The 12901-nt window shown below is 40.1% G+C and overlaps 1 protein-coding gene across 1 annotated transcript; it reads left to right on the top strand.

Annotated features, from left to right (window-relative positions):
* Positions 1-563: 563 nt before the first annotated feature.
* Positions 564-7671, top strand: LOC148029082 (DNA (cytosine-5)-methyltransferase CMT3-like). The gene is made up of 21 exons (XM_087687841.1): positions 564-1390; positions 3145-3203; positions 3283-3379; positions 3537-3641; positions 3731-3853; positions 3943-4045; positions 4158-4363; positions 4461-4781; positions 4874-4932; positions 5014-5080; positions 5169-5411; positions 5487-5573; positions 5714-5782; positions 5862-5948; positions 6028-6115; positions 6244-6365; positions 6451-6555; positions 6629-6672; positions 6753-6822; positions 6923-7026; positions 7130-7671. The coding sequence occupies exons 1-21, from the start codon at positions 1163-1165 to the stop codon at positions 7332-7334; spliced, it is 2592 nt and encodes an 863-aa protein (XP_087543967.1). The 5' UTR covers positions 564-1162; the 3' UTR covers positions 7335-7671.
* The last annotated feature ends 5230 nt before the right edge of the window (positions 7672-12901 follow it).

Below are 12901 nucleotides of genomic sequence, written 5' to 3'. Positions count from 1 at the left end.
TCTCACCATGTACTTGTGATTATGGTAGGTATTAGGACATATTCAACATAGGCAATTGCATATATGCCCTTAACACTAGGGCAAGCAGGGTTGCTCATGTGGCTGAGAGAGAGAGAGAGAGAGAGAGAGAGAGAGAGAGAGAGAGAGAGAGAGAGAGGGAGCTTTAAAATTCAAATTTAGTTTGGTATTAGATGTAGGTTTAAGGAGCCCTTGAGAAATTCGCCACTTACGAAAGGCCCAGTGACTATAAACTATAAATAAAATAGAACGATGATGATGATGATTGGACATGGACCAAGCCGGCCCTACAACTAGTCACTGACAACAATTAGCCACCAATGTGGAAGCTTGCCTGTACTACATGTGCAAGATAGTTTGGTTAGCTAGACTTATGCAAGCAAAAGACCTACATGTTTTGGGGAAAAAAAAAGAAAGAAAGAAATCGAAGAGGGGAGAGGAATGTTTTTTGGGGAAAAAAACCGGCGAGGCCTTTCCCGCCCACTCTCCGGTTTCATTTTCAAAAACAAAAAAAGAGCAGGCCCAAAAAATATAATCCACTCGGGATCATTCCCTCTGGTTTCCGTTTAGCGCCCTCTCTCCCATCACACACTCTCTCACTCTCCTGTTCTGCTGTGCGGGTGTGTTTCCTGTCACCAATCGCCATAGCCGCACAGCTCTTCTCCTTCTCCCCCTCTCCCCTGCTGTCTCCCTTTCTCGTCCTCTTCTTCCTCGCATCATCTGTTTCATTAGTATCAGTTCTTTCTTGCCGCATTCCTTCTTCCTTTTTCCTTGCATTTCATCCCCCTAGGGTTTACCGTTGATAGCTTCTTCCCGCCTCAGTATCCCCCCCTTCTCTCTCTCTCTCTCTCTCTCTCTCTCTCTCTCTCTCTCTCTCTCTCTCTCTCTCTCTCTCCTTACCGGTAAACTGCCGTCCGCGCATTCTTTCTAAAAAATTCCTCAGTCCTCCCGCATTTTCATCGTCTCGCACCCTGCGTAAGAAATTGTTTCTGTGCGGCTTCTTTTGGCTTTCTGCTCGTCAATGGCGTCCTCGTAGTCCATCGAAACACCCGCCGCGCCTCCTTCTGCAAGGGTGTTGGCGCCATTTCCTAGCAGGCAGGCAGGTGCGAGTTTTGGTTCGATTTCATTCGAAGCCAGGAGGAAAATGCCTGTGCGCAAGGCCATCGAGATCGAGGAGGTGAGTGACAGCGATGACTTTGTGGAGGAGGTGGTGAGTGTGAAGAAGCAGAAGAAGGGTTTTGCGGCGAAATCAAAGGCGAGGAGCAAGGCCTCCGGCAACGATGGTCCCAGCGCCAGGTTCCTGGGGTCCCCTCTCAAGAGAGCCGATGCTGAGAGGCGATGGCCCTCTCGCTACCCTGACAAAAAAGCCAAGGTACTGTTCCAGCATTTGTGTATGGCAGCAACGCAATTAGTACCAGTTCTTCTAGCAAAATATTATGTCCTCTTTGCGTCTTTGGGGATCTTTTTTCTGTTTAGCTGCCGTATCTTTTGCTCTGGCACTTTCACTTTCCTGTTGCTACACATTCTTGCAACAACCTTGTTTTGTGCCAAAGAAGCAAGGAATTTCTGCTTATCGTCCTTGTACAGTTAATATTAATCACAAAGCACTGTGTATGTGCGTGCCCATGCGTGCGTACGTAATTGTGTGTTTTGTCAGGAACGAGTTGTTTGTAGCTGCTATGTTTACGTACATGCATGTTCACGTATGCACAGTGCACTCATGCACCTGTGTGTGCGTGCAACACACACACACACACACACACACACACACACACACACACACACACACACACACACACACACACACACACACACACACACACACACACACACACACACACACACACACACACACACACACACACACACACACACACACACACACACACACACACACACACACACACACACACACACACACACACAGCGTGGAGGATATGGGCCTCCTGTATTTGTTTTCTGATAAAGTAAGCAAGAGCCATGCTTGTGTATGTTCCTATGTGCAGCTAGGATGGCTTGCATCATGAACTAACAATGGAGTTTGATTGCAATCCCTACAGAACAGCAGTTAGCTGTTGTAGTGCGCAAGTGACTGGGACCCTCCTCTGTGACACCACCAAAGGATTAGCTGAATGCTTGAGTGGGCAGGAGCTCAGACTCACATTGGACACATCTTGTAAACATAGGGTGTCCAACCAAGTCATGTGGATGCCCATTCCAATTGGACACATCTTGTAAACATAGGGTGTCCAACCAAGTCATGTGGATGCCCATTCCAATTACATTGATTGTAATGTGTTATTCTTAGACTTGTGACTAGCATGTAGTTACACGTTCCCAGGATCAGTCTCTAATGTCATCTGCTTGCATAATTAAATCTGCTCTTCTGGCTTGCAAGTGAGGGTCTGATGCTCAGGGACCAGTTGCCTGGTCACAATGGGAAAAGCTATTGTTCAGTGTGGTTTTTGTGAGATTGTGCTGTTGGGTTGTATATTTGATTGCATACCTTTGCTTGCCAGTTAAATCTTGTTCACCTTCTTGACTGGAGTTGCATGGTCATGTTCCTGGGCTCTGTCTCTAATGTCATCTGCTTGGCATAATTAAAAATTCTTCTGACTTGCTAGTGAGGGTCTGATGCTCAGGGATCAGGTGCCTAGTCACAATGGGAAAAGCACTTGTTGAGTGGGGTTTTTGTGAGATTGTGTTGTTGGGTTGTGCATTTGATTGTATACCTTTGCTTGCTATTGAAATCCTGTTCACCTACTTGATTGGAGTTGCATGGTCAAACTGATTTTTTTTTCTTGCAATATTTACGAGTACAATCTTTCTAAATATATTGCTGGGTAGGGTAATCAAGGGGTCTTAACTAAGGACAAAGCATAACAAGCTCTATACCCAACAGTTTCAAGTCTCCTTAGACTTGGGTTTTGGAATCTTGATTTTTGAGATATGTTTTTTTTAGTTTTTGGGGTGTCTTGATAACTACCTGTGTCTTGGTAAATTACCTCCTAATTGTTCCAAGGTTTATACACTTTTGCTGCCTGGTGGCCAGGGTGATCTAAAAGATTTGGTTATGGTGCCATTTTCTGTCACTGTTGATTTGAAATTCACATGGCTTTTATGCAGAAGAGGGAATCAAGTGCAGATTCTAATGATAAGAAGCGAAAGGCCTCTCCTGATGAAGGGTACTTGTTGGATAGAAGTTGTCTGTTTGGCTGGGTGCTCTTGCATTCATGCTTATGTCATGTTTGTCTGTATTTCCAGAGATGAGGACAATAGTCCTGGAGAATGTGTGGCCCACTATTTGCGTGCAGAAGTTGATGGTGCTACTTTTGAGCTTGGAGATTGTGTTTATGTCAATGTAAGAAATGATCCTTGGAAGCATCTTTCAGGAAGTCATGCTTTCTTCTGCATGCTTTGGTCTTGACCATTCTCACGATATACTGTTTTAAGGAATTCTTTTATGCACATGCACAATATGTAAAATTTGACAATTACATATTTTTTTTCTTGGATAGGCTGGCGAGGGTCCAAATTACATTGGTCGGATTGTAGAGTTTTTTCAGACATCTGATGGTGAACCTTGGTTCTTAGCTCAGTGGTTCTTCAGGGCCCAGGACACAGTAAACTCTTTGGCTACCTATCTGGCTATCCCTTTCAGGCAGTAGTTTTGTGTTTTGCTAAGCTTTGTGTTGGAAAAATGATGGTTCAGGCAATTGGTGAAGATGAAGGAAGTAAACATGATAAGAAAAGGATTTTTTGTTCCGAGGTGAAAGACAACAACCCTCTTGATTGCATTGTGTCAAAGCTCAAGATTATTCGCTTGTCTCCAATGGTCAGTTGAAAGCTACAAAGCTCTTGGTTTAAGGTCCTTCATTATCTTGAAACTTGGTTTAAAGTGCTTTTGTTGTCAAATTTCTGCAGCTCCATTATAATATTTTAAAGCCAAAGCCTCTTCAACCATGTGATTACTATTATGACATGGGATACGAGTATGCTTACTCAAGGTTCTATGCACTTCCTGCAGGTCAAATTTTGTGTTTTTTCAGTGTGGATATCTTATGACATGTTCCTGCTTGCTGACAACCGAAACTTGTTACATCTGCCTCGCCTGTGATTATGCTTTTGCTTCATTTCAGATTCTGATGGTGCTAGCAGCGAGTCAGACCTTACCAATGTATCAAATGGGCAAGCTTCCAGTGGTCATTCAGAAAACAAATTTGAGAATGAAGTGAGCTCTGGAAGCTCAAAGGAATACAGTCTCTTGGATCTTTACTCTGGCTGTGGTGGCATGTCAACGGGGTTGTGTATGGGTGCAACATTGTTGTCTGTAAAGCTTGTCACAGTACGTTCTTTGCATCTTACATCACCTATCAATCTGTGACATGGTTTTCTTTTTTTAAAGATGTCATTTACAATCTACATGAATTGATCAATTTCAGAAATGGGCCCTTGATTTGAATGAGTATGCATGCAAAAGTTTGAAATACAACCATCCAGAGACAGAGGTGCGCAATGAAGCTGCTGAGGACTTTCTCACTTTGCTAAGGGAATGGAAGAAGCTGTGTGAGAAGTATTGCAAGGATGAGGATGTTGAAGATAACAAGGCCCGTAGGCGGCGGCGTTCACTCTCTGTAGTCAGTTCATCAGATGATGAGAATGATAATTCAGATATTGAGCCTGGTGAGTTTGAAGTTGAAAAGATAATTGGCATTCGACATGTGAATCCGTCAAGCTCAAATAAGTCTGGAATTCAAATGAAGGTTAGCTTTCTCTTGGAGTGTGTGTATTGGTTTTGGCTTCCATCAACTTGTGCTGCTTGTTCAGTCAAGGCTGATTAGTATCATTGTTACAGATTAGATGGAAGGGATATGGAGCAAATGAAGATACATGGGAACCAATTGAAGGCTTAGAGTATGTTGTCAGTGTTATTTCTGCCAAGCTCTCACTTAACGTCTTACAGCAATGCTAATGTCACCTATTTTATATGTCCAGTTCCTGTGAAAAATCGATTAAGAGTTTTGTCATCGAGGGTAGAAGGAAAAGGATCCTTCCATTGCCAGTAAGTTGTCTTGATGGCTTTGTTTGTACTTTCCTGTAATATCTTCACTAATGGGTTCTGAGATAATAATATTTTGTTTTTGTGCAAGGGTGACGTGGATGTTGTATGTGGTGGACCACCATGTCAAGGTGCAAGTGGTTTCAATCGCTTTAGGAACAGAGAAGATCCTCTAGCTGATGTCAGAAATAAGCAGATGGTTGTTTACATGGACATTGTTGACTTTCTAAAACCAAGATTCGTCCTTATGGAAAATGTTGTTGACATTTTGAGATTTGCTGGAGGTAAACTAGGCAGATATGCCCTTAGTCGCCTTGTTCAAATGCACTACCAGGTTTGTTTGCATTCTTGTTTGAGACTTTTTTGTTTATATTTTGCTGAACATTTACTCAGTGGTTTTGGGTTTCAGGCAATGCTGGGAATGATGGTTGCTGGATGCTATGGTCTTCCACAATTCAGAATGCGAGTCTTCTTATGGGGTGCAGCACCTAATGAGGTTAATTCGATGATGCTACATATTTGCCAGTATTAATAATGATCGTGATGGAAAAATCAAATTACACTAGTACTAGTTAGCTGCTCAAGGCTGGTTTTCTATTAGTTTCTCCTCTTGTAGCTAATAATGCCTGTTTTCAGACACTTCCTGCATATCCCTTGCCAACACATGAAGTTGTGCAGAAAGGTGGTATCCCGCAGGAGTGGGAGGTAAGCTGTTCATCCATCCTCATTCAATCTAAAGCTCTACTTATATGGCTAATGCTTAACAAAGGTGTTCTGTCTACAGCGCAATGTGGTGGCCTATGATGAGAATAACAAGCCTAAACTGTTAAGAGCTCTAACCCTTGGAGATGCACTTTCTGATCTGCCTGCTGTAAGAATTCTTGTCAACACTTGTATTTCACTCGAGAATTTGTGAATCACATCACTCAGTAATGACACAATATTTACAGGTTGAAAACTGTGAGTCACGAGATGAGATTAACTATGGTGGAGGAGCCCGTACCGATTTTCAAAGGTTTATCAGGCTTCCAAAACAAGGTACTGTCCTTTGTTTGAAGACTTTCTATCCTTTATAATGTAATACTTCAGTTGCATTGCCTGGAATTAAGAAGCCTTGTGCAGGTTCCTTCTATGCTTTAAGCTTCTTGGGCTTGTCCTTTCTGCAGTCTTGACAGGAACTGCCTCATTGGCATCCTGCAAGAAATTGAAGCAAATGCTTCATGATCATCGACCACTTCAGCTGAATACTGATGATTATCAAAGAACATGCAGGATCCCTAAAGAAAAGGTTGTCTTCATCCCTGTACATTAGTTATGCAAAGTTATTCTATTAGTGAGTTCTCTCATATGAGTCAACTTTTGATGTCAACCAGGGGGCAAACTTTAGAGACCTGCCAGGTGTGATCATGCAGGAAGATGGTACAGTAGCCCTTGATCCAAAGATGAAGAGAGTTATGCTGCCTTCAGGAAAACCTTTGGTAAGTTGGGAAAAGTCAGGGTTATCATGGGTGCTTTGTTTGTATGCAGGCCTACTTATTTTCGTTTTTGCAGGTTCCCGATTATGCAATCACCTTTGTGAAAGGTCGCTCACCCAAGTAAGCCTTGCTTGTATAAGCGTGTCCTTTGTAGGATTTTTGATTGATTATGGACTTTGAGCTTTTTGCTGGAAATGCAGGCCATTTGGTCGGCTATGGTGGGATGAAACTGTGCCTACTGTGGTAACAAGGGCAGAGCCCCACAATCAGGTGAGGAGCTAGGTGCCTGTTCCATTCTATCCAAACCTCAACAAAATCTATTTTCTGCAAGCGTTTATAATGCCAAAATTTCTCCCTTTGAAATGATCAGATCATTCTTCATCCACTTCAAGATCGTGTCTTGACAATACGGGAAAATGCCCGTTTGCAAGGCTTCCCGGATTATTACAAGCTTTTTGGACCTGTCAAGGAGAGGTAGAATATTTTTGACATTGAATCTGATTCTACTTTGCAGGCTGCATTGTTTCCTGTGGTGAGACAACTGTGTAAGACAATTGCCCATGTACTTGGACTGCAGGTACATTCAAGTTGGGAATGCGGTTGCAGTCCCTGTGGGCAGAGCTCTAGGCTACAGCTTGGGACTGGCAATTCAACACCAGGGTCCTGGCACTGCAGTGATGGAGCTCCCCAACAAATTCCCGCAAGGTCTGATGTCTTCGAGCCAACAGATCAACGACATGCCTCTTGTAGTCGATGAGCAACCTGTAGAAATTTCCCCTTAGTCTTCCTTGGGAATCGTCTTTCCCTGCTTGATGATGCCTATCACATCCTATAGTGCCAACGGGATCCCTTTCTTTAAGGAGCAAAGCCTGCCTTGGAGAGTGCAGGAAAAGTGCCTGTCAGGCAGCTGCAAAGGGATACATTTGGTCAATTCAGTTGAGATGGACACTTAAACAATATGGATGTAACCCAAACGATTCTATTTCCCATTTGAGCCATTCGGTCAAATTTACCGAGTGCTTTTACTCTAGATTTGGGAATACCTGCTTCCTGTACAAGCAGAGATGTAGCTGGACCGATCGTCTGAGAGAACTGTAACATTGATCCACATTTTTGCAACTGTGTCGTGAGTCACATGCTTTCCCATAGCGTCAGAAAATCACACACGGCTGCCTAGTAGCGCTTTATCATCCCGACGAAAATTGAAGCAGAGTGTTATCTGCGTCCTTTTAAGAGTGATCCAAAGTGTATATGATAGAAGGAGACACGTGAAGGTTTTAGTTGCAACCCACTTCTCATGGCTCCATCCGGACAAAAAGAGTACTCAATCTACGCGCTTGGGTTTTTTGAGCCTCTCTAATGGCTCTTGATAAATTGCCAATCTTTAGACCTTTCCAGTTGCCTTGTCCCTCTTACGAGATTCTTCCAACAGGTGCCCCCTTAAATGAAAGGGGAGAGACTTGAGAATAAGGCATACTCTTAAGAGAGAGAGAGAGAGAGAGAGAGAGAGAGGGGGGGGTGGTAAAGGGATGGAGGATTTTGGTAAGGTAGAAGCAAGCTGCTATCTTTGATAAGGTAGAAGCAAGTTGCTATCCTTGTATATAGAGAGAGAGAGAGAGAGAGAGAGAGAGAGAGAGAGAGAGAGAGGGATTGATAAAGGGATGGAGGATTTTGGTAAGGTAGAAGCAAGTTGCTATCCTTGTAGATTTGCTTATTAGGATCCATTTGTGTAGTGTTGGTCTCCATGAGCTGATCAGCTCATTGGTGATGCCAAAAGCGTTACTTTTTCAAAAAGAGCTTGTGTGGATAGGGTAGATGATAGGTCAAGGCCTAAATATGAATTTCTTGCTCCAATGAACTATCAAATTTCCAACTAGGATAGCCCAAGGTGTTCCTTGCAACTATCATTTTTCAAAAGTTAAGCCCTTAATGCAACATTGCAAATTTTGATGGGGTTTTAAAGGAGAATATTCATATATTTTGGACTTGGGGGGGTTTGCCACGTGGCCCTTTATTTTCCCTTTTCCCTTCAATAGCGTTTCGCGTGCGTATTGCATGCAAGAAACATTAGGTCGTTTCACGGTAGCTTTGTTGTTTTAGAGCAGCGAGTGAAGTTGTGAGATTTCTTTTTTTTTTCTTATTTTTCCTTCATTTTTAAAATTTTAATTTACTTTTTTTCCAAATTTCTTATGTTTAAATTTTTTTTCTTTGTTTTTTATTTTAGTTTATTTTTTCTCATCTTTTGGTTCTCTTTTATTATCCTTTTTTTCTCTTTTCTTTTCTCTCTTTTCCTTTTTTTTTCTTCCTTGTCTTTTCATTTTTTTCAAAATTTTCTTCTCTTTTTTTGTGTTTTTTCTTTCTTCTCTCTTTTCTCTCTTTTTTCTTTATTTTTCTTTATTTTTGTTAAAAAAAATTCATCTTTTCTCTCTATAATTTCTCTCTACATGTTTCCTTTATCTCTCTCTATTTCTTTTGTTTTTTTTTTACATTTTTTTACTTTTTACCTCTCCCCTTAGTCTCTCAAAATATGTAAAATTTACCTTTTTTAAAAATATAATTCTCTTTACATTTTCTTCTCTCTCTCTCTCTCTCTCTCTCTCTCTCTTTCTCTTTCTCTTAATTTTTTTTCTTTTTTTTCTTTTAATTTTTTCTCTTTTTTTTCCTCTCTTTGTTTCTCAAAAAATATTTGCTTTTATTTTTTAAATCTTTTTTTAGTCTTTTTATATTTTAAATTTATATTTTCTCTATAATTCTTTCTATGTTTAAATTCTCTCATATTTTCTTATTTTTTTCTATCTCTCATTTTTAAAAATTTTAATATTTCTTTTTTATAAATCTTTCTCTTTGTTTCTCTTTGTTTTTTTTGGTTCTTTGTATATTTCTCTATTTTATTTTTTATTTTAATTGAAAAAATTTAAATTAAAAAGTTTAATCTAAGAGAGAGAGAGAGAGAGAGAGAGAGAGAGAGAGAGAGAGAGAGAGAGAGGGGACCTAAGCTTTACATATGAGGGGGGGAGGGGTAAAAGAAAAATGTTTAATTTAAAAAAGATTATTTTAAATTTTTTCTTTTTTTTATTTCTTTTAAAATGTGAAAAATTATGTTAAAAACTTTACATTAAAAAACTTTTAAAAATATTTAATTAAAAAAATTAATCTAATTGAGAAAGAGAATAAAAAAGGGAGGTGAGGGAGAAGAGAAAATGAGAGGTTATAAGTGAGAAAGCGGGGCAAGGAGGGTGACCGGATTGGATCGTGTTTTACGAACCAAGGGAGCTCGTGGATTAGTCAGCATCCCTAAGTGAGGCTGCTAGCTGAGGTTTGTTCCTTTGATCACACGCTGCTTGAGGTAACATTAAGATGCCTTTAGCATAGTCCAAGCATTTGTGAAATATATTTCCACTATTGTGTGCCAGCCTGCGATTGTCTCAGCAGGCTATCACCCGCCGTCCATTCACCAAGGATTAGCTACAGTACGCCATCAAGAAATGTGCAGGAAGTCCCCTGGTCCACATGGAATATCAATAGAGTTTTAACGAACCCTCTAGGATTTCTTTAGCCAAGACATCTGCGATTATACAAATCAGTTCAGGCGCATAGGGCGTATCTTCTTGAGTTATGTTGAATTTATACTAGAAGATTGTAGTGAAGGCCATCTTTCTGAGGATTATTTGTTACGAAATATGCTACACAATGGGCAATATGGTTTTTTGCAGGGATGCCACATATATGATCTGATCCTAAATTTGACATTCTCCTTACACCTAGCATTAGAAAATGATGGGAAATTGATCCTTTTCAACATGGATATGTATAAAGTGTATGATAGAGTATGTATAGGAGGACTTCATCATAGCAACTTTGAACTAAATGGGTTTTGGTAAGCCATTTTGTAAGATGGTTTAGGGCTTGCTATGAATACAATAGCAGCGGTTGGGGTCAATTGAAAAGTCAATCAAATTTTTGTTTTGTTAGGCCAAGGCCCAAAGGAACCCTAAGATGCCCAAATATGTTGCCAGGTTGGATGATCTTGAAACCATACTCCATCCAATCTTCCTCCTTTGTCAAGGAAATCAAGAGAAGCTCTATCTTTTGCATGTTGATCTCCAAGCTTGACACTGCATAGAGCAACTCATATGTGTTTGACAAGAAGTCAAGATTGGCTTTGTCAACTTCAAATATATTGGAGTTGTCATCCATGAACATTTGGGTGCAAAAGGTTGAACCATCTAGCAATGGAAGATCCCTTAGGGCTCCTTGTGGAATCTTGAAATTCACAAGCTTGAGAAATGGATCCGTAATCAATGTGAAGAGTAGTAGTGCCAATGGGTATTTGTGGCAAATTGACCTATTCAGTTGAAAATTGTGGGAGACCAAGCATATACCTTGTAGCCACTTTAATTGTTGCAATAAATGCCTTTTCAAAGACCAACTGGGAAATGGTAGAGAGGTTATATAAGAACTTTGTGTGGGGGTATGCCAAGGGTACAAATTGGCACTCAATTGCATGGAACCTTCTTTGTGATTCCAAGTCAAATGGTAGGTTAGGAGTGGAAGTGATTAAGAATAAAGTCTTCTCAAGGCTTGCCTTCAACCTAGAGAAACTTGATTAACCTACCCCTTGGGTAGTGATAATGAGAGGGTGGATGATCGAGGCTAAATCAAGGGGCACTGGCAAGAACTTGGGTGGGAGGATGTGCTAGTTGTGGACCTAGAATTCACAATCAAAGTGTCCTATATGGCCAACGCACTACTGAAGAATTGGAAAAAGACTCTTAGAAGCTTGAAGTGAATAGGTGAACTCAACAGGAGATGTGACTCGTCACTCCAATATTTTTGGCTATCACACCTGTAGCTTTTCAGGAAGCTATAGCCCTAACTAAACTGAATTCTAGCATGTCCAAAGCATTGGAGAAGAAAGGGATTTACCAGAAAGACATGTGGAATCTAGCTTTAGGAGATTCCCTCCAAATCCCCACAATCAAGCAGAGGTTTGGGCTTAAGGACAATGAGGTGGAATGGCTAGAGTCAATCCTAGCCAAGAGGAAGGAGGGATGGCTCATGTTAGGTGTGGCAATCCAAAGAGACCTGGTTAGGCCCATGGTCAATAGTAGAGGTAAGAAGACTTTCTTTTGAAAGGTAGAAAAGACTTCGAAGGAAGAAGGGATGAAAACTTTCTATGGAAACATGCAAAGTGGAAGAGTCTCTTCCCAAGGGAGCATTGGAAAGCATGGTGGAGGAGAACTAGAGGGACTTGGTTTGGTATGGTATCTAACAAATTGAAATTTTTGCTTCAGAAGGTATGTGCAAAGAAGATAGCCGCCAAAGTTAGAGTGGCTAAGTTTTTGAAGATTCCCCAAAGATGCCAATTGGGCTTCGAGGGTATTGAATCTGTACCACATATTTTTTGGCACTATCCCTTGGTGTAATTAGTGTAGAAGATAATCAAAGTTTGGGTAAACAAAGTTAGTCTAAATGGTAATATTAGCATTATGAGAAATATGGACACTCTTTTTTGCCCCTTAAGGGGTTTCTCTCACTTCTCTCTCTAAAAAAGATTCCAAAATAATATTAGAATAAGAGATATTCTACAATCAAGCAAATCTCGTATTTGTATTTTCAATAGACTTCACCTATTATTTTATTCTCAAACTGTAAGGTAAGGTCACTTTTTCTCAAAATCCTCATAAAACACCATATTGGGGAATATGGGAATTTTCCATAAGTTTGGGATACATGGTTAAATCTTTGGATTTGTCATAACTTGAACATTATAACTCCAAATCGAGTGCTCTATAGCTCAATAGATCATTTTTCAAGCGCTTTTCAATGATAGGTCACATCATATGGTTTGAAAAACTTATGGGCATGTTATCTGGGTGTCGCTTTTTTAGTATTCAAAATATGGGATTTGGGAGATTTTCAAACTCAATAAATATTGTGTTATAATTAAAAAAATACAATTCTATTTTTTATAAAAACGGAGTCAATCATTGATATACGACTCTTTAATACCCTCATGACTTTTCAACATGAAAATATATTAGAATCATTCTCATTCTTGCTTCTTAAAAGGGTGGAAGTTAAAAAACGATATAAAATGACTTTTAAGATTATTTTTTTACTTAGAGACACCTTTTTGACTCAAGAGTTTCCTTGTAAATTTTTATTGTTTTAGACAAGTATACACCTATTTCTAGGCATTTTTTCATTCCCTCTCAAAGCTTTAGTTTTTGTCTGAAAGTTTGTGTACTCTTCTTTCCTCTAGAATATGGTTTTTTGCATATGAATTTTTATGAAGCAATACTTAGTACTATTTACAACACTCTCTACCCTACTATAAGCAATCTCA

Source organism: Lygodium microphyllum, chromosome 11, assembly GCF_053477565.2.
Source record: "Lygodium microphyllum isolate KBCC chromosome 11, Lygodium_microphyllum_v1.1.10, whole genome shotgun sequence".
Classification (NCBI taxonomy): domain Eukaryota; kingdom Viridiplantae; phylum Streptophyta; class Polypodiopsida; order Schizaeales; family Lygodiaceae; genus Lygodium; species Lygodium microphyllum.
This window is presented reverse-complemented; position numbering and strand designations above follow the sequence as displayed.

Bases quoted from the DNA above. Each gene is read 5' to 3' on its own strand.
- LOC148029082 (XM_087687841.1), top strand. From the start codon at position 1,163: ATGCCTGTGCGCAAGGCCATCGAGATCGAGGAGGTGAGTGACAGCGAT. The intron at 3,854-3,942 runs GTCAGTTGAAAG...AAATTTCTGCAG, and splicing joins TTATTCGCTTGTCTCCAATG to CTCCATTATAATATTTTAAA. The intron at 4,933-5,013 runs GTATGTTGTCAG...TTATATGTCCAG, and splicing joins GAACCAATTGAAGGCTTAGA to TTCCTGTGAAAAATCGATTA.